Below are 21,924 nucleotides of genomic sequence, written 5' to 3' on the forward strand. Positions count from 1 at the left end.
TTCTCAAACCCTAAACCATCACACGTACACATATAGCATCCAGCCTGCCCACACATTTTAAACAGTCGCACAAACACATGCTTACTCTCTTTTTCTCCCCTTTCAAAAACACACACACACTCTCTCTCTGTGGCTGAAAGGGTTATTTGTGATGGAGGTGTGAAGGCCCCGGACCGTGACATTCTGGCACTCTGTGTTTACCCTGGCTGGTACTCAGACACTGAGCAGAACACACACACACACACACACTCTAGAGAAGGACATCCCACAGATTGTAGGCCAAGGCCGCTTGAGGGGGCTCGCTGTGTGCATGGATATATGTGTGTGTGTGTGTGTGTGTGTGTGTGTGTGTGTGTGTGTGTGTGTGTGTGTGTGTGTGTGTGTGTGTGTGTGTGTGTGTGTGTGTGTGTGTGTGTGTGTGTGTGTGTTTGTCCATACTGCGTGTGTGTGTGACTGTCACTGGTTCTTATCAGGACAAAGCACAACCAGCAGCAAGGGGCTGCAGGGGGCATGTGGGTGAGGGGGAGGCTGGAGAGGTTGAATAATACCCACCTTTATTTTTTTTTTCCTCCTTCCCTCTCTCCTTCTTTTTGTCTCTATCTGTTCGTAATATCTTTCTTTACCTCTAATCACCATCATCTTTTTTTCTCCCCTTCTCTTCCCACGCAGCTCCTTCACCCAAAACATGTTTCGGCTGTGTTTTTCATCTTTCCTGTCCTTCCTTCTTCCAAAATCTTTTCATCACCTTTATCCTAAATTATTACTGAACACAAGTTCCCAATTTTAATCCCTAAATTGTCCTTGTTTCCTCTTGTTTCCCTGCATCGTGTCGCTCATAACTGGACGCCCACACACCCACACATGTGCTTCTGCTTAATATCAAGAAGAGACGTGCCTTAGTCATGTTTAATCAAATGTAAACAGTACTTTGAAGAAGAAACAAATAGAGAAAATGGGTGGAGGTGGCTCTCAATGCGCCCCATGCAGTTCTCCAAAACAACGCAGTCCTTCCAGCTCTTCGTTTATTCCGCCGAGGACAAACCAAAGGCGGACAGGGGTGCTGTAATTGAGAGCAGATGTAAGCAGAGGGAGAAAAAAAATTCAAGAAAGAAACAAAGACAAGGGCAGGGAGGAAATAGAGAAGCCTGGCAGTAACAAGCGGCAGATTACATCCAGAGTGACGCATGTTATTTTCCAAAAAAAAAAAACCCTCCATGGTCAAGGGGAAGGGAGGGAGAGAAATTGCGGGAACATGGAGAGGAAGCGGAGGCGACGGAGTGAAGAAACCGCGCGCTCTCTTTGCCAGATGGATCTGCGATCGTTCTAGTGTTTAACCCTTGATTTGGTCGAGGTTCACCGTCTGTAGCAGTTTAAACAAAGTCTGACAGCCCTCAACCCATTCTCACGAAACTTCTCACACACTTCCACCTCGGGGGGACATTTCAAGTGGGATGTATCAGGTGTTTTGGCAAACTCTCTTGTACATCCCTCTAATTTGTTAATAGAGAACGGTGCGATGAACTGAGGAAGCCTTGAGGGTTTATTTTGTACCGCTGGTAATGTAATTCAGCCCCTCAGACATGTTTTACTTCTGCATGTGTGTGTGTGTGTGTGTGTGTGTGTGTGTGTGTGTGTGTGTGCTTCCCACGCGATCATCAGGGAGAGAAAGAAGAGCTAGAGATTTGGATCCCGTCCCCGGATGCCGCCGTTGCACGCACACACACACACACGCAGATATGTTCACAAGCTAACACACATGCGAGCTCTGTCACACGCATGCAGATGTTTCAGCTCTCCTTCTCTCTGTGGTTATTTTTAGCCTCACCGTCCCAAAGCTTATCTCTCCTCCAGCTCCTTCCTTATGTTTTTTTTTTTTACCTAAACTTCCCACACTTGCTCTTGAATCCTCCTTACATCGTGCTTCAGTCCCTCGCTAACAGAAGGCAGGGAGGGGTGGGTCGCCCTGGCTGGGAGACACCGTGGAGAGACCAGCCTGTCGTACCCTAAGATGTGCGCTTAGTAGACGACTACACAAGGACAACAGAGTTATATCCATGGAAGAGGCTTGCTTAAAGTGTTAAGTTTATGCAGATCGGAAGGACACTTTCTTGCACTAATTGGTTGAGGAGTGTTAATCCTTCTATGACATTGAGAAAATGTAAAGCAGCAAGTGGAGCTCAGCGCTGGCAAACGCACGTGTTAGGTGTAACGTCGCTGCTACATTATTCTCTCCTTGATGTAATCCTACGCCACCCGGCAGGGCCCACTGATGCTGCGAGTATCGCCCCGGCTATGCCAAACGCGGCTGGCTGCAGCGATGAATACATGATGAATCAGGGGGGAGCTTAATGAAGAGCTAATGTGAAGTAAAGTTTCACACACAGGAATATGGTGGCATGATAGATGCACAGCGGTTTGCAGGCCATGCACGAGCGTGTTTAGTGTTTGCGTCTGTGCAAGTGTGTGCCAGTCACAGGTCCCGGCGGTTTAATTATTCAGGCTGTATTAAATCTTCATTTCCGCAGCCTTCGCAGCCAGCCCACCTAATAGTGAACACGGATGAATATTGCATTTTCACCACCAGGCCCCCGTGTGTGTCAGAGAAGAGGAGGAGATAACTGCAGAGTCACTGAGAGAAAGAGACAACGGCAGTTAGAGACAGATGAATAACGCTGCAAAGTGAGCTGAAGGAAAAACAAACTCAGGCAGAGCCGAGATGGAGAGAGAGAGAGAGCGACCGCCTGCTGGGATGGAGAGGCGGAGGAGGGGGGGAGAAAGCCTTTAGCGTGCTGCGTCCTCCAATCTCTCAAGACCAGCTAACTGTCTCTTGTCATGTTGGGCTTTTCATCATGCTGTTTTAGTAAAGTGGCCTGCGCTGATTTTTACTCCAACCTCCATCGCACTCCCAGAGAAACGCGAGAGGGTCAGCGATCCTCTGCCTGCGAGCTTTGGGGACAGGGAGACAGACGCAGGTGACACAAACAACATAGATTGGTTAATACCATGACTTGTATAGTTTCTATTATGTATGAAACCTGTACTTCGACCTGATAGCAGCCGAAGTTGTATTTACTGATATTGCATTTTACAACTTGTGCTGCCAAGTTATGCATCTTCATGAAGGCACATGTTTTCAGAAGATATTTGGCAGCATCATAGAAAGACTAAACATATTTTAAGAGTGTGAATGGAGCATTATGTTCTCACACGTTGGGATAGCTTGCAGCGCAGGTCATTGTTTGTGAACTGGAGAAACTGTGTGCTGGTCTGTTTTCTTAGTGGCACAAATCAGTATGATTCTGGGCTTCAGTCGTCTGGTTTCCGTTCTTTGTCTGAATGAAAACTGCTGCAGGAGGGCAAGTGGGCTTACTTATACCTCTTTCAAACTGAAATGAGCGCGTTGACTCAGGTTTGTCAGACCTGGAAGGACCCACAAAAAATGCCGATTGTCTCTTTTCCCATTCCCAGTGAAGTATACTCCTGTCGGTCTCTTTTCTGCTGCGTCACCCTCTGACGTCACAAACGCTCCAGAGACAGGGTTAGTAAACAGTGAAGATGTTACGGTGGTTAGGTCTTTATTGTATCTATTACTCATTCAGTCTGTGTATCAAACTCGTGGCAGACAAATTTGGAACGATGTTCGAGCGCTGCTCAGACAGAGACGGGCGGAATTTGTTGCTGAGACGACAAGGAGTCTGAGAAGTTACCGACAGAGCATAGCATCGCACCGGAAAGGGGGTGGAGATTAGCGCGTCGACACTGGTTTTGTGTTCCCATCAATGCCGATTGGAGCCGAGGCGATCATTACCCGGGTCTGAATGCCGATTGTAGCCTTTCCCACTTAGCAAAAAAGCCGGGTGTTAGCAGGTTTTTTGACCAGCAGGAAAGCGGCTTTATAATGATCCGTAAACCCTCTGGATTCTTTTTGTCCAATCTTTTAATTCTGTGCAACTAATATTAAGGTACATTTTGAGTGTGCTGATAGTTTTTAGTTCTGACACTGTGTGAAGAGAGGAGCCGTGCAGGCAGCAGACAGGAGAGCGAATCTACCTCTGAAATCAAGGTTTGTCTTTGAAAAGCTGAAAAGCACCAAGTTTGATCGCTGCTGACATATCTGGGTTAGAATGATAACGGGGTGCTCCGAGCCCCCTCCCCAGCCAAACCCCTCTATGCTATAAAAATCCATAAGGAGAAAAAATATTCTCACATTCCTTCTTTTTCATTGTTTTTTAAGCCGAGTGTGTCGTCTATGTCGACAGGATAAACCGTGTAGGTTTGGCAGCTTGCTTGTAAGTCAAGGATAAGGGATTAGGAGATGAAATCAGCATGTACTGTATGTGTGCCTGGGTGGTACATCAAAGCACATATGTGTGTGTATAGGAGGAACATATATGTAGGTAAATTCAGTGTAGCTGCCACTCTGAGAGACTTTGATAATCCATGCTGAATAACATTCATGTCACATGTTCCCCTGCATCTCCTTTTAATTCAAACTCTCTGCTTCCTCATTCCTCCCCTCTCTCTCTCTCCCTCTTCCTCCCTGCATCAGTACTCTGCTAGGAAACGTAGGACGTGGGCGGACAATCTCACAGTCCCTTTCAAGGTTCAAAGTCCCTTTTCTTCTTCTGCTTCCATCGCTCCTGCACTGTTCTACATGTTGCTGCCTTATTAAGTTGTTCCACTTTCTCCCTCCCCTCTCTCTCTCTCCACCTCCCCCTCTCTCTCTCTCCCTCCACAACTGTAAGTGTCTGGTTGGTCACAGAACATCTCTTATGGTTTCTGCCTGCTAATGAGCCTGCACACACACACACGCGCACACAGAGGAACGCTTTCTCTTTCACTCACATGTACATGCTTCCATATGTGCACCACGTCCTGCAGCTTGTGTACACATTCTCCTTTAATAATAGTGCCACACTTGTTTACTGTTTATTACATGTAGTGAAACGATATCGTACAGATGATATATTTGTACAGAAGCACGAGCCAGAACAAACTTCTAGTCTCTCTAACTTGTGATTTAATGGGAAGGCTTTTTTGTCTGGTTCCTTTCATCCCTGTGAAAGGAAGAAGCGAACACACACACACACATACACACACTCTGAGACAAACACATGGCTGTTGGCCAGCTGGTACATGGGGAAATAGGGAATGCGGTCTTGGAGTTTGACAGTGTGATTTATGACATGATGTTACATAACTTATCTTGATTAGGGAATCATTTCTTTTAACAATATGGTTGAGTTTTCAAATCAGGTATTACAATTGTAATCTCAAAGATCTCAGATTCGTTCTCTTTGGCGGAACCTGGCGATAAACGTTAATTGCAGGAGCACACTTCCCAGATATCCAGACAGTGTTGCATGTGTGACGTCCACGGTTGGCTCCGGTTGTAACTCTCGATTTTCATCGCTGACGGTCGCTTTCCTTTTTAGACTGTTTGCCTTCATCTGAGCGTCGAATTTGTTTCTTTTTCTTTGGATTTTCACATATTTTTGAAGTTGTATCTGTAGTCATCGATCTTTTCTTTGTTTGTTCAGCCATAGTAGATTACTGTTTACTCGCAACATTTGCAGAGACCGGAAAAGCAGCCGCTTAGCTCCGCCTACCCTCTCTGGCAGACCAACCACTGCTGGCTGATGGAAAACGCGTCACTAACTGGGCACCGCGAAAGTTGCACCAGACAGCCAGTCTGTAATACTGCAAATGCAAAGGCTTTCATCAGTGGGCCATAGGCTCATCACCATTGTGTCACCTCATTCGGCGATAGATGGTGACTTACCAGACATTTATTTAAATGAAAATCTTCAACATTATCACTTCAACATCTATCCCAATGTATGCTATGTTATGTTTGTTCATAGTGCCTTGTTAAAATGGCGGTTCAGTCTGAAAAGCTGAACAGAATTCGATTAGATAAAAAGAGCAAGTTCAGGTTTAAATACGACGGGCAAATTACAGTCCTGAACCAGAAAATTTGTTGCATTGCAAAAGCATTCCTATTTCTTATTCCTGTCTGTCTTTTAAAAGCGTCACAAAGGTTGTCTGTGTGTTTGTGACAGCCCATAAACAACCACAATAAGACCAAACAACACAGTTACATTGATTTTAAGTTATATTATACGCTAGTTAATTGGAAATGCATGACTGTCATTACAAAGGTTAGAAGCTGCATCACCTCTGTAGTTCCACACAGCCAAAAACACTTGACACACCATGTCATGTAGGATAAAAGGATCCACCCGGTGCCATATTTTATGATCTAATATTAATGTATAGTGGGGCTGTAACAAGCCGTCGAAGAGACTCTGGTTCAAGGTTGAAGACAGCTCTTTTTGGGGGGGGCATGTCGACAGGCGGAGGGGGAGCATTCAACATTCTTTATATGCCCCTTTGTCAGGCCCCTGACGCACACACACACACACACACACACATAGAGTCCCTTTATTTGTACCAGTGTGCCCCCCTCGCTCCTCTGTGGCCGTCCATGCCATCTCATCTCTCCCCGGGGCTCCCCATATCGCTTTACTTCATTATTTAGCGTGTTATTTTTTCTCCTCCCTGATCTATAGTCCCCACATCACAGAGGCGGCTAATTAATTATGGATGGACTTAAGGGAGGGTTAGGGGAGGGAGGGGGGGACTTAAAAAAAGCGAACAGACACCCGCCTCATTACATATGCGTAGTGTTTTTGGAGCTTTATTAATTTATATCTTGACAGACTCCGCCGAAGCCTTCAGAACTCTTTTGGCTTTTTAATACATTTATTTATTTATATATCATCCTGCTCCTGGTTCGTCCTCCCATCCCTCGCTCTCCCTGCACCCCACCCCGTCTACAGTGTGTCATGATTCTAATCTCACCTTCCACATATCTGCATCCACACACACACGCGAGCGCACTTGCCTGCCGACTGTCTCATTATCTGCTTTTGGCGGATGTTAAAAGGTGTTTTGCTCACTTGCGAGGTGAGATTATCTCATCCGCCCGCTAAACACTCGGTTTATTAATTTTTTTTCTCCGTCTCTTCTGCGTTCGGTGGTGAACGCGCCGATGTGGTAGACATCAGAGCGCGCCGAAAATGAAGGGAGGAATATTTTACAACCGGCTTGACCTAGAACGACAGCTGCTCTCCTTTTGGAAAAGCTTGTGGCGACATTGAGTCTAAACTGGCATCTGGATGTCTTCAGTGTGATGTCACATGAATATAGGTCATGCTTTATGTGATGGTGAGAACGCCATTGTTGGGAAGAACAGGTTTGTCTCCTGATGACATTGAGGTATCAGAGCAAGGCTATTTCCTCTTGTTCTGTGCACAGGAAACTTTCACTGAGCTAATATATACAATACATCGTTATAATCTACATAATTATAAATGCCTTTACTGTTAACAAATGGGAAGTGCGGCACTAGCCTCAGGCGGCAAAGCTAACGGCGGCCGTTAAGGGATAGCAAACACGGGGAGGTAGGAAAGCCCTCTGGCAGCTGTACTTTGAACAGAAGTTGGAGCCTTGGACGTCTGCCATCGCAAACACACTCGTATTAACACATACACTCATTCACGCAATTAAAAAACAAAGGTACAAACACACTTTTAGAGAGTGTGAGAGCTTATTTCACACTTAATGCTGGATGTTTGTTTACCCGGCGTCATCTGTGGGCTGCGAAACAAAGACATTTAGATTTGGCAGAGCTACTTTTCTGCTGCAGCATACACATCTGTTGGTGTTAAAAACTCTTATGAAGTTGTCAAAATGCAAAGACAGTGATCAAAATATTAAAATAGAGCAGCTGTTGATGTGCCGTGTTGTGGTGAGGAGGAACCATCTGGGGCGTTCATTCTTTCACGCATCATCACCGCTTCACATACATGCAACTTTACTGAAAACGGCTCCTTCACGGTTACAGCAGAGCAGGACAAAGTGAACCCTGTGATGAAGCAAGCTGCTGCAGCTCTGGTGCATCTGTGTGTAGAGAAGAAGCTTCACACAGATGTAGTGCTGTTAGACATACACCTCCCTCCTCTTGCTTCCTCTCCTGTTGGTCTTCCTGAAAATCAACCGGATGGGCTGTCACATCTGGCCACGGAAAACCGCAGCATCCGTCTCTCGCAGATGAAATGAAAGCGGAGAAGTCGGACAGAAAAAGGGGAGAAAAAAAAAATGTGTTTCAGCTTCAAACAAATCCCCTCGGTGAAATATTGTTTCAATGTACTCTGCACTTTGTAGCCCTAAAGCCGGCTTTGAACTGTTTTGGCACCTGTCACAAATACTGATGAAATAGTTTCTCTCTGCAGAGCATTTTCCCCTTTATCCTCCTCACGTTTCCCTCAATATCCTCGTTTTCCTTCCTCCATCCTTCCGTCTGCACCGCTCTCCAGTCAGCCTGCATCGTGCATTTGAGAAACCAGGGGCTTCATGCAGCAGGTTTCTGAAGTCTTGCAACATGCCACCATGTTGCATTACCATTACAGTTGGACTCTTAGCAGAAAGCCTGTTTTCTATTGCCTTGTAAGGCTACTGTAAAGATCTTGAACTTATTTCACCACTTATTTGAGGTTTTCCATGAGATATTCCTAACAATAGCTGTACATTGGACTCAATGCAGTAAAAGGATACTTAGAGGAAAGATGACCAAGATCCAACAGCTGATCTGACACAAAGTCAATAGATGGATGAATAAAACATTGGTTAGCTCCAGCTTGCGCTAGAGGCTATGCTAGCTTCTGACACACCAGCACCTACAAGTTAGCTTTAGCAGCAGGATGCTCAAAACCTCCTTTTTATTTTTCGACTCTCGTGGCACCTCGGACGATGCAAGCCCTCAGCTTTTGACACGAGCATCCCTTTCTACCGAGACTTCAAAAGCCACAAGTGCAAATCAATCTCTTCTTTCTTCTCTGTTTGCCCTCTCCATCAATTTCCAAGCGTTGTCTGAGGCTCCAGGCAGTTAATTAAATAGGATGTTGTCGGGGGGCCCTGGTACGTGGTGTGGGATGAGGCTTTGACTCTCAGGTGGAGGAGAGGATGGGTGGAGGGAGTGGATAAAGAGACAATAAGCTTCAGAATTCTTCCTTTTTTTCCTTTTTCTTCTCCCCGCATCAACTACTATCTGACTTCCCCGTTTCACTCTGCTCTGTTCCCAATTAAATTCGCCTCCTCTGCTTCTCCCCTCACATACTTTTCACATCCCCTCTTCATCCTCTCCCTCCACTATTCCCTACCAAATCCCGCTCCTCCTGAGCCATCCGTTTTTCCTCCCCATCTTCCTCCTAGTTGATTATACATCAGGTCTTCTGTTGCCCGTTTCCTTCTCCTATAGTATTCCCCTCTCTCATTATGAGCTACGCATGTGTTGGTGTGTGATCAGACACACAAGGCCGGGGCTAAGCAGTCTAATGAACAAACTCCGGCATTGTGTTCAGACCCCGGGGGACACGCTGTAGCTTCTAATGTACAACCGCTCAGAGGAGAGGAGGGGAAGGGAAAATTCACTGACAGCAAGCCAGCGATCTGCTTAAAGGAGAAGCTGCAACAGAGTGAAGGAGAGAGTGTGCGGTGCGTATTTTACTCTGATCGATGTTAACATGGGTACGTTGGACTGTCCTGCAACTTCAGGCATGTAATATACAGTTTAACATGTTTAGGAGTGAATGAATAATTATAGTTTATTTAAAGGGGGGGTATTATGCTAATTCCAAGCATCATATTTCACTCTGTGATACCTGTGGAGTAGCGTAGCATCATTTACAGTTAAAAAAAACTCACACTGGTGCTCTGTGCAGGCCCTTATACAGCCTCTGCCTGAAACGACTCAGTCAGCTCTGTCCCTTTAAGAAACCCCGCCCCTACAAACCCACTTTCTTCTGATTGGCCAGCTCTCTGAAGCCTTTGTGATGTCACAAAGTGCAGTGTGTCAAAAAAACTGTGTGAAACCTGTTTTACCTACAGATTTGAAACTTCACCCACGTTTAGTCTGGACATCCAACATTGTAACATTATATATATGTCTTAAAATGTGAAACAGCATAATACCCCCTCTTTATGTTTCAGGTCATTATACGACTAGTTATAATGTAACCCAGCTGAGGTATATATTCTTGTAGGCGAAGGATTCAACGGAATATTTGACCTTTGACAGTTTCAAGGCCTCTTTTCCTCACATAAAAGAATCCTCCTCCCGCCACATGTCTCTTATTACGTGAGTCACTTAATAGTGTCTCTAGGTTATACAATGTGTGATTTGTCAGCAGATTTGTTATCCTTTTGGCTACAAAACTACAGCACAGGCTGGGTTAGTTCCACCCAAGCTTTAATTTATGTTGTGTAAGATCTGTCATCCCCCACCCTCCTGCTCTCGTTTCTCGGTGTTGACGAGCTCTGCAGCGCTGCCAAAACATGGCATGAACACTGTAATGACTTCATTCCTTCCAGCACATGCACACATGAATATATAGAAACTGTTACATACCGAGTGGACTGTCCTGTCTTATAATGCTTGGTAAAGTGAACACACGCAAGCACTGACACATAATAATCCAACTGTACATTAATTTGTCCAGATATGTCTTTGCAAGGACACACACACACACCCTGCAGTGCTCTGAGCCAGAGGATGGGCGGCCTCCAGATGATCTAAACAAGACTCAGAGTCAGCTCTGGCCAATATCAATGACTGATTTGCACACACACATAGAGGCGAAGACAAAGTTCATGAGCTCATTATTCCGTCGCACACATGGACACGATACACTTGAGTCTTCTTCCCGTAACAGTGCAGCGCTGTTGGGGTGCGAATACTTTCATTGGGCGGATAATCTTTAGTGAACTTTGTGTGAAACGCTCTCTCTCGCTGAAGTGTTGTTGTGCAGCATTTTCATCTGGTGCAAAGCCAGTGGAAGTCTTGCACAATCCTGTAACACGTGTGAGCAGTGCATCACAGCACAGCTCTTTAAGGCTGAGCGTGTTGGAGCCAATCTGGCGTGAAGTCAAATATGTAACCCACGGCTCTTATCAACAAACAAGTGATTTATTTCATCGCTCCTGCTCTTATCTCACCGCTGGTTGCTCTCTCTGACTGTATCAAACAGCTCCTTCCTCCGTACCTGACCCCATCAGGGAATACAAATAATAAAGTACCTGTTGTTTTGTCTCTCTGCAGGACTGCCCTCAGATCCTCCCCTCCACGCAGATCTACATCCCCGTCGGGGTGACCAAGCCCATCACCTTAGCTGCCAAGAACCTGCCTCAGCCGCAGTCGGGACAGAGGAACTACGAGTGCGTTTTCCACATCCAGGGGGAGACGCACAGTGTGCCCGCCCTGCGCTTCAACAGCACCTCCATCCAGTGCCAGAAAACAGCGGTGAGTAAGACGATATTGAACATGAAATTTTTGGGTAATCTGGTTGTATGAGTGGATGCCAATGAAGCTCTTTCAAGGGTGGAAAGCAGAGCATGTGATGTTGGTGAAAGAAAAAACCAACCAAGCGGATTGTTGCTATTTTTGTGTTTACAGATAATATTTAGTTTTGCGTCAAGAGGATTCAGGTTGGAAGAAGCCAGCGTGACTCCTGCCCTTACAAAATAAAAGCATTTTGTTTGAAGCGCAGCTGCGAAACAGACTCAAGCTCCTGACTGGAGCCTGAATGATACTCAGCTAAAAGCCTCGTCATTTAGAACTATTACTCTTCTCCTAATCAATGCAACTAGGTAACTAAATCATGATCACAGTGAGGACATTGACTCGGCCACGGTTTAAATAATGGCCTCCTACAACTAATGAGCACTTTAGACACTAACATGCTCATTGTCCTGATAGATCGGCGTGCACCCTACGGACACTGGCTCGCGCACAAGCCAGATAAATGATCCAATGCTGATCGTCCCACATTGAATTGATAGGTAGGAAATTGGTATTGATATATTTGACACTTATGACAAGCGTTCACTGAGGGAGGATTTTCCCAGATAGTCCGTGTGTTGGTTGAAATTCTGAAAAGGTTATCATGAAATAGATCAGTTGTGGAGGGGAAGAGCTGATGTGCTCCGCCATATATTTGTGGCTGGTATGTGTGAGCGCCGGATTAAAGTCTTCTCAAGGATGTTTTTTTGCCAAAGTTTTCTTATAAGCATTTGTGTGTGTGTGTGTGTGTGTGTGTGTGTGTGTGTGTGTGTGTGTGTGTGTGTGTGTGTGTGTGTGTGTGTGTGTGTGTGTGTGTGTGTGTGTGTGTGTGTGTGTGTGTGTGTGTGTGTGTGTGTGTGTGTGTGTGTGTGTGTGTGTGTGTAGGATTTACAGGTAGGCTTACAATATATGAATGTGGGTCCATGCTTGTTCTGTGTGTTGAAAGATGGTTGTGTAAATGTGTGTGTGTGTGTTTGCGAGGCTTCAAACTAGCGTGACAGATAAGAGGTAGCTAGCGTTGCGCTTCACTGAGGCTGAAAATGTGAAGAGGAAGTCTGTCTCTGAACCTAGTTGGGAGCGGATTGATCATGTTTACACCTCCACTCTATACCTCTCTCTCTCTCTCTCTCTCTCTCTCTCTCGCCCTTCCTCTCCCTGCAAGTCGAGCTCATCTTTCTCTCTGCCTCCCTCCCTCCCTCCGTCTGTCATACTTTCTTCCTACAGCCGTTCCCCACTTTCACTGCATCTTCCTCGTCTGTCATACGCTCGCCTCTGCAGCTTCCCTGGCCGTGTCTATTTCCATCTCAACATTTAATGCAATACAACAAAAGTGAGATGAAATGAGAGCTCGTGCTGGTAATTTAGTCTTAGATTTGGGTGTTAAAGGCGTCACCGCAACGTGTTGCGCATAGAAGAAAATACTTTACAAACTTGTAGAAGCTGTCATGTTTGGCTAATGAGCTGTAGCACCTTCAAGAACTCCACCACATGTCTATATGCTGCACTTTGTCATACCTGTCACGAGTCACTGCAGTCATATACATATAAGTAGACACACGTATACAGCACACACACCAGCAGCAGTCCCACTGTGACAGCTAGCACAGCATTTGTTTCTCCCTGTATTGACGCCGAGTCTTCAGGTGCTGGCACACGCTAGCAAGTTGTTTGTGAAGACAGGGCTAATTAGCTAGCGATAGGGTTGTCTCTCCACAGAGATGTCTGTTTATTGACTGTTTATTGTAGCTGCAAGGGCAGTGCTAATCAGCGGCAGAGCTTAGCCCTGGCCAAAAGCTGAATTTCTCCATTTGATGTCCACAAAGCAGACATGCTAGCAGCAATTAGCCCGGGGCTGTCAGCACTTAGCCCTTGTTAGCAATTAGCCGTGCCAACTTGACTGCATGGTCAGATATCGATGCAGCCTGTGCATGGAGGCTGCGTGAGGCTGCAGTTAGAATCAGTAGATGAAAAAGATGCCAGCTGCATGAACTTGCCATTAAGGCATAATTCATCGCAGCCTGAGCTTATGAGTATAATTATGTGTCATAAATTATTAGGATGAGAGTCTTATTATAGCTCCCGAGCCGTATTTCAAAAGAACGAGCGTCTTAAATATTAGTTTATCCGTTTATAGACCTTCATATCTCTACTTTTCATGCGCCCCCCCTCCATGTTTGTTCCTTCTTTGACAGTGTTCGGCACCAACTTAATGAATCATTTATGACTCTGCAGTAGAAATAGACTTCATCTGTTATGCTGCGTACACACTGCTGCCTCCTCGCTTTGCAGGCACACAGCTATGGGGAGAGGGGTTAATCAGTGTCTGTGCGTGTGTGCACATGTGCATCCTTCAATATGCCTCCGGCTATGGATCCCAGGATAGCTGTGGATGTGGGTGTTTGGGTGTGCAGCTTCATTATACCGCTGCAAGAACACTGTTCTGAGGGGGGTGGCTTGCTAATCAATGGGATAAACACTGGGGTGCTAATCCACAGTTTAGCCTTGTGTTTGAGATACACATGAGTGGTAACCACCTAGTCGAACTGACACTCACTGAATCACTTCAGAGGAAGATGAGGGCAGAGACAAGAGAGCCGTGGCAAAGATTCCTGTAAAGTAATAAAGGAGAGGCGAGGGGAAGAGAGAGGGCAGGATACCTCGAGGTCGAGGAGACAGGGGATACACGTAGAGGGAAGAGGGATGAGGAAAACAAGAGAGGTAATACGAGACAGCAGTGAAAACTGCAAAAAAAATGGAGATGAGAGCAGGCAAGACAGACTAGGGAAATTGGAGCGTAGTAGACAATTTCAGGTGAGATGAATGGAGAAAAGTGAGAGGGAGAGTGATATTGAAAAGAACAGAGACGGAGAAAAAGAGATGAGAGAGTGCGAGGGAGAGAATCAGCTCCAAAGTCTCTCCTGAGGCCAGAACTCATTCTCCTCTCTTTCATACAGTATCATCACACTATCCTTAAGAAGATGACTATCCACAGGATACTCCGGATCTCCACAGTCGGATCAGGTTTAAACTCCAGTTTCCCATACTTTACTCCTTTTACAGTGACCGTAATAACTCAATACATATATAGTATCCCCTAACAGGAGGCTGTCAATAAGCTTCTGTGTATGTGACACACATGATATATGATAGTGTAACATCAGCTCTGCGCTAACCTTGCTGGATATTGACTATCCATAGCGCTTCTGGGGGAAAATATTGGTGTTTCTGTATGAGGTTACTGTACATACCAAGTGATCCCGAAGGGGAAACGGCAGGCGTATCACAAGACGTGAGAAAGAATGCAGCGCTGGAATAAAGGGTTTCTTTCGCAGGCAGAGACATGAGACAAGCAGGCCGCACAATATCCAAGGTGTTAAGACTTCAAAGAATCACATTTTCAGGGCCCAAAGCTTCAATTTTTTCTGTGCTGAACTTCCAAAATGTTCGTATTGTGAGAAATATGGTCCTTCACACAATCTCCCTTTCTCACTTTTGAAGTTGGACTCTGAGCCAAACCTAACTCGACATTTTTGGAACCTGTGAAAGTCGACGAAATGGCAGATTGTCCAAGGTCCTGCAGCAAGTTAATTGGAGAGGAAGGCTGATCTTTTTGTAAAAGGACTCCATATTCGTGAGTGCCAAACAAGCCCACATTACCACTGACACATACGGAGCCATCCGCCAGGCCGTATGGTAGCAGTTAACTCCGGTCAGCAGCAACCACAACAACAAGCTGGTGTCTACATCGCTTCCTTCCGGTTTCCTGACCCGGCCCAGGCACCTTCCTGGTGCGTGCGGACCAATCGGAGGTGGAGGTGAGGGTGCGAGGGCGAATGCGACGCTGAGCTGTGGGCTGGGATGTTGTGATCGGAGCGCCAGAAGGGGTCACGGGAGCGAATAAACACATGTACAGACAATGCCTGCACACACAAGTGACCACGCTCTGGGGTCAGTGAGGCTGATGGAGCACAGCTGGGCCCTGCTCGAAGGCCGAGGTGGAGAAAAGAGAACTAAACTCTTCCTTTCTCTCCTCTTGTTCTCAGCTTTTACTCCAGTGTCTCTATTTCCCTCTTTATCCTTCTTTCTTGTTACTCCCTGGAGGGCAGGAATGAGAGGACGGATAATATCAGCGCGGGCCTTACACCATTACCTTCCGTCTGATAAACCACTCGGCTACTCCATCACCGTCTCTCTCACTCCTTCACCGGGTAGAAAAAAAAGCAGACACGGGGCCAGCGGGAGAAAATCTAGTTTGGGATAGGCTGTGTGTCTGTGTGTTGTTCTGCTGTGTGTGGAGAGAGCAGCTGTTTGTTAAAGGAGAAATGGGAAGTATCAGGGGTCCTGATGGCATCCAATTAAGGCAGATAAAATGATGATGAATTGCAGGCGGGCAGCGGAGACGGACGCTCCTGTGCGAGTGTGTGTTAGCTCAAGCACTCATACACACACATACAGGAAGATGGCAGGAGGAGAAGGCGGGGAGGGAAGCAAATATGAGGAAGGAAAGGAAAGGAGAGAAGGAGAGAGAGTGAGGAAGAAAGAAAGGGAAGAGGTGAAAGAGAGAGGGCACAGAGAGAGAGGGCGAATAATCTGCTCCCCTCCGATGGGAAATGAGAGAAGGGTGGCAGACAAGAAAGATGGATGGATGGATGAATAGATGGATAGACGGAGCAAATAGAGGTCTAAAGAAGAGGCCAAACATGTCTGCAGGGAGAGCGGTTAACACAAACCACACTGGTCTAATAGTGTCACACACACCCACATTGTGTGTGTGTGTGAGAAGCTGTGCTGATGCAAACTTCAGCCTGACTTTCCAAGACTTTCCGGAGTTTAGAGGATTTGTTAAAAGATGTGACTGACTGTAAAAACTGCAAATTATAAATTATGGAAAAAGATCTTTTATTTTGAATAAATCATTGCGGACGAAAACACACGCACACACACACACACACACACATGCAGAGTGCTAAAGGTGGCAGAGACGAGACTAATGAGGGCCTGTGCGCTGGTCGGTGGAGGGTAGGCGCAGCGGAGCATGGTACAGGCCGGTCTGGCATGGCCTGGCACAGCTTAATGAGATATAAACACTAGACCTGCCACCGCAGTCAGCCACAGCACACACTGACACTGTTTTAATTGGCTTGCAGACGGTGTTTGTGTGTGTGTATGTGTATGTGTTCAGCGTGTGGGTTGACTGAAAGTGCACAGGAAATTCACTGGAATTTATTTTCGGAGCTTCAGATTGAAGACCATTCGTTGTTTCATTAGTGTGCCGCCTCAACATGTGATGCTTCAGCTCGAGGCAGCACTGATCCGATTTACTACTTTGTGTTGCTTTGTTTCACATGCGATGTCTGTTTCAGAGGGTTCTTTAAAACTGTGGGAATGATCCGTCTTAATTAATGAATGATTGTTCTGTTTGTGCGTACTACATTTCTTTTATTAACTCATGTCTTTGTAGAAGTGGATGAGAAATCTTTGGCGTATGGCGTATAACTTTACACTGCTCTATACTCCTTTGAAACAGCTGAAAGTAGAGGAAAAAAATAGAGAGAAGGTCCCTTAATATTCTTCCATCATTCCAACCCTTTTCGTCATCTACCTGTCTCCATCTCTTCCTCCTCCTCCTCCTCTCCAGCCCCGTCATTGGCTCTCTGCCTCTCCCCCTCTCTGACAGGTGGAGAGCCGAGCTCCCACGCTCCTGTCCTGGATAAATAAGAATTAATTGCCGCTCAGCCATCAGCATATGCCAGCTCCTCCACCCCATCCTCCACCCCCATTTCATCATCTACTTCTCCTCTCTCTCCCTCCTTGTATCGCCTGCAATCTGTAACCTTTACTCCAAACGCTCTTTCTCTTATAGCATCGCTCCATGCTCAGCTCTATGATGAGAAGCAGCAAGTGATTGTTAACGCAATATTCTCCTGCTCTTTGCCTGATGGGAAGAGATGAGCAGAGAGAAGGTGGTTAAAGAAGTCTGACTTTTTTTTAAATCCAAACAGCAGCTTTATTAGCAGCCAACAGCTCAGATACACTTTCATATGAACAGGGGTGTTGGTGGCTTGCAAAGAAAATACAGGTAGTGTGAAAGAGCGATGGGGCTTCTCAAGCGGAGAATGGCCACCAGAAGAATAGCGTGAGTGTACAGAGGGCGAAAAGGGTGAGCGCACTGAAAATATGACCGTTTCTGCAAACGACCAAAAATCATCCTTTTGTCCGGGGAGAAGTCTCGGAAGCTTACACTAGCTTAATGCGCAGGCTGGAAAATAAGAAACACTGGCGATGGCAGCATTATTTTTCCCTCAAGCCAGCACTTTTCTCTCCCTCCCCTCTCTCTCTCTTTTTCTTTCCATCAATGAAGAAAGTATGTGTGCCCATATGTGTGTTTGTGTGCCTCCAAGAGATAAGCTGGGTAACTGGGTCCGGCAATGCCCTCCAATCCTGTTAGCATTAGCGATTAGCACTGGCTAACAGCCCTTATTATGAGCGGCGGCTGATTCCTCGCCGTCTGACCCCTCGCATACACACATACACACCCGCTAAGCTATAGGAAGGATTACCACTTGATCCTTGATTAGGACGCCATATCTGCCTGGAAGTTGCGTGTGTGTTTCAAGTGTGTATTTCTATACGTGGACAGACACTGTTTGCTGCGTCTTAACATTCCACACGTCCTCTGCTTTTTTAAGCGCCGTCCCTCGTGTCTCCTGTTACAAAATGCGTCACCAAACTTTTTAAAAATCTGGATGTACTTTGACAGATGTGTTGTGTCAGGTCATACTTTTTGATAACTGTCGTTGTCACCTTGAGAGGGAGAGGAGAAGAGAGCATCTCCCAGGTACGGGCCTGCCCTGGGCTACTTTGATATTTTTAGCCGTCCAGCTTGCACACACCTTCAAAATGACTAATTATCAGGCTGTGACCCTCACAGAAGGTACCCCATGTTACTTCAAACCTGCCTCCCTTCATCCCTCCTTTTCCATCCATCTATGCTCGCCTCCCCTCCTCTCCAGTGTTCAGTGACAGAGGTGCAGCTGGTGATGCTGCGTTGTTTGAATGGACACTTATTATTATCTTGTAGAGGCATTCTTTCCATCATTCAGATCATTAACACGTATTTTATTATGCTTTATTTGGCATCTATCGACTTCTCTCAGAAGCGACTATCCCCTAGATTTAACACTCTTTTCATCCATGCTTCTTTTTCTCTTTGTTTCCCTGTGCTCGTTCCAAATGACTTCATAAGCGTGCACATCGATATCCAACCAATCACCTTCCATTTTCTGCAGGTCCAACCATCACCTTCCTTCCTAAACTGTATCCTACTTTAAATCAGAGTGTAAACCACAGTGGTTTTACACTCCTCTTTCCCCTCCATGAATGCAAATCCTGACCTTTTGAGCGCATCCTGCTTAATGTTTGCATTTTCCTTTTGGAATCTGCTGTGCAGTGAATAAACCATGTACAGGCTCCATGTGTGTATTCCCCGAGCTGCGTATGGTGCAACAATGCTGGTTCAGTATGAAAGTTTAATAAGCCTTTGGTGCAATGAGAGGAGATGAGCTCTGGATCATAACCTAACCTTTCCTATGCCTCTCCCCGCCCGCTGCTGCCCATTAAACACACACACACACACACACACACATGCGTCTCCCTGACTAAATATTCATGTTTGTTGTCGAGTGAAAGTACAAGCCCAAGCAGATCCCAGAATCCCCTTCCTCAACATACACCCGCCCTTTGAGGATGGATGTGCAAACACAGACACAAGCAGTAACATGGATGGAAAAGGGGGGGTGAGCAGGAGGTGTTATTGTTTTAGCCGTCAGCACCTTCACACCTCTGTCCTGTGTGAGGAGCAGGTTTAAAGGGAGGAGACATGTCAGCCTGTAAAGCAGGGTTAAGGGGTCCTCACACATCTATCAACTATTTCACTATCAGCGGGATCGGCCTCCTCTGGTGATTCAGAGGGGTATCAGGCCGTGCTCTGATTGGCCAGTCAGCAGAGAAGTGGGGATGGAAGTGTAAGGAAGGTTGACCTTGTGTCTTTTACAGTGTTCAGACCTGAGGGGATAAAACAAAGAAGCAGGAGAAGAGTTGGTTAATGGAAGTGAAAAAGAAAAATGATACAATATATTTGTCAGTGAATTACATATAGAAAATAGTCCCTGAGGTTCTGTCGTCTTATGTCAAAAAGGCTCCTAAAAGGCCTCTTTTGTCGCAGGATCCAAACCTCCCCAAATGACCCTTAAAGGGCCAGTTCGCCGATTTTCAACCTCAGTCCTTTCATGCTATTATGGGGAGCTAATACCATTATGATAGAGAAACTTTCACTGCAGCGTCTCTCGCTGGGCCGCTCCTTTCAGAGGAAGGGCCGCAATGCACGCTGGGTGTTGTAGGAATGTAGAACGGACGAAACCACGAGCTGTTTGTACAACTTTCTCCACAGCTATGGCGCCAGTTTCAAATATTATTGCTTCTGTCGATGACAGAGAACACCAGCTTTGACTGACAGAGGCTTTTCCCAGGGGCGAATTGCTCCTTTTAGCTTTTTGTCAGGTGAGTTGCCACCTGAGGAACGTGAGTCTCATATTCAACAAGCTTTAGGATTGGTTCCGTCCACTAACCCTTAAAAAAGTGGATCCCCTGAAATCTGGGTCTTTGTTTGTTTTGTATTAAGAGAGAGGTTGTCTAACGTTTTATATAAGCTTGCATATTTTCCTCCTCTAAACATACATCATTATCTTTAATTCAGTGTTTTGATAACGTATAGTTTAATGGAGCTTTATTGCCGCTGCTGTTTTGTATCACTTTGAACCACAAGTGTGTGAATGTGTAAAGCCCACCTGTCGCCATGTGTCCAAATGGCAAAGCAGGCTGAATTGGCAAGGGTAGTGTTGCTAATTTTGTTACATTACAATGAGGCTGCCTACCTCTCTATCTCTCCCTCCTTACATTTCTCTCTTTATCATCTTCTTGTTGCATTTCATTCACTCTTTCTCTCTCTAATCGCACATATTCTCAGTGCAGTGTCCCTGCTCATCTCCTTTCCTTTACCCCTTCCGTTCTTTCCCCCTTATTGTCTTGCATGTGCGTAATATTCAAACACACTCATGTTCTCTCCATCTCTTCTCGGTGAGGAGGTGTCCCTGTTCCCATGCAGCCTGGGTGGTCTCTCGTGGGAGAGGGGGAAGGAGGGAGGGGAAAGACTGAAGAAGTTCATATGCTCGGACTTTAGCGGAGAGAAATAACAGCAGACGCTGAAACATGTGTTGTTGTGTTGGTGTCTTATCTTCCCGTGTTTCTCACGTCTTCTTATTTATCAGTTTTTATTTCCTGTGCAGCGCTGTGCGATTAGTCTTTGATGCGTTCGCTGGCATCCGTCTCTTGGAAAGTGTCCCGTGTGCAGAATGCATATTTATAGTGCAGTGCGCTCACATGTGCTTCTCAGGACATGCATGCGATAAAGGAATCCGCTCCATATTTCCTTGTTTGAATGTGGGCGTCCCGGGGGATGGAAGCAGGGGAGAGAAAGTCGGACTGAGATTGATGGAGGAGGAGGTTTGTAAAGAGGTAGAGGGAAGGAATAATGAGAGGGGGAGAGAGAGGAAAAAGAGTGGGTGGAAAGGAGGATAGCGGGAGAGGGTGAGGCAGAGGAATGTGTGAAAAGACCAAGGCAGACATGTCAGGGAACAAATTGAAAATGCCAATTTCACTTTAGCCCCCACCAGCTCAGGCGCTTACGGGCCGGGCCGGGCCTCTTATTCCATGTGTAAATGAATGGTGTCCACAGAATAACACACAATCACCTCTCTCTATCCATCTCGCCCTCGCTATTTCTGCCTCACCCTCGCTGCTGTATCGCCCCCTCTCCACCTCCTCTCCCTGCCCACTTTCTCATCCTTCTTATCACCATCTTTTCATTGTTTTTCTCCCTGCGCTGCACTTGTCTAAGCTGACTCCACCTCCGGCTTTCCGACCCATAAAGGCACTCCGAACATTTTCCAGTATTTTACCCATCACTTGTCACTTTTGTCCTTTTTTCTCTGCACTTTTGCTCCGTATCCAGTCTCATTGTCACTTTTCAGATTGCCCCTAACCTCACCCCCTCCCCTTTCTTCATGACCTCACCGCGGTTACTTAAGCATACATGCCATGTTGTTTGTCTTAAGAAACCAGGTTCACTGGGCTTGAGGGAGAAGAGACGTCTCTCATGAAACTTTTGTTAACTCAAAGTTTATTCTCTCTGTCTTCTGCTTTTCACGTTACCCTTATTCATGTCATAAGCGCCACCGCGAGGAGTCATGAAGTAGTGACCCTGTGAGTCACATTGGCAGGGAGATCTGTTGAGAGCGCAGTATATTTGTAAATTAAAATATGGATAAATGGCACCAGCCTATCAATAATTGTACAGCACGAGTCAGGACGACGATATATTGACGTATCGATATTTGGTCCCACCCCTAATAATCTAGATTTCCAAGAGAAGCAAGGAGCAAATCTCCGCTCTCTGCTGTGAGAGC

General features: G+C 46.1%; 1 protein-coding gene across 1 annotated transcript in view; it reads left to right on the forward strand.

The window, feature by feature from the left end:
- Positions 1 to 21,924, forward strand: part of plxna1b (plexin A1b) — a 185,279-nt gene that overhangs the window by 117,252 nt on the left and 46,103 nt on the right. Inside the window, exon 10 of the mRNA XM_069678988.1 lies at positions 11,162 to 11,362. Coding sequence (XP_069535089.1) covers positions 11,162 to 11,362 — 201 coding nt within the window. The remainder of the gene's footprint in view (positions 1 to 11,161; positions 11,363 to 21,924) is intronic.

Source organism: Semicossyphus pulcher, unplaced genomic scaffold, assembly GCF_022749685.1.
Source record: "Semicossyphus pulcher isolate SPU_LCO1_2020_fin unplaced genomic scaffold, fSemPul1.0.p SCAF_3, whole genome shotgun sequence".
In the NCBI taxonomy this organism is placed as follows: domain Eukaryota; kingdom Metazoa; phylum Chordata; class Actinopteri; order Labriformes; family Labridae; genus Semicossyphus; species Semicossyphus pulcher.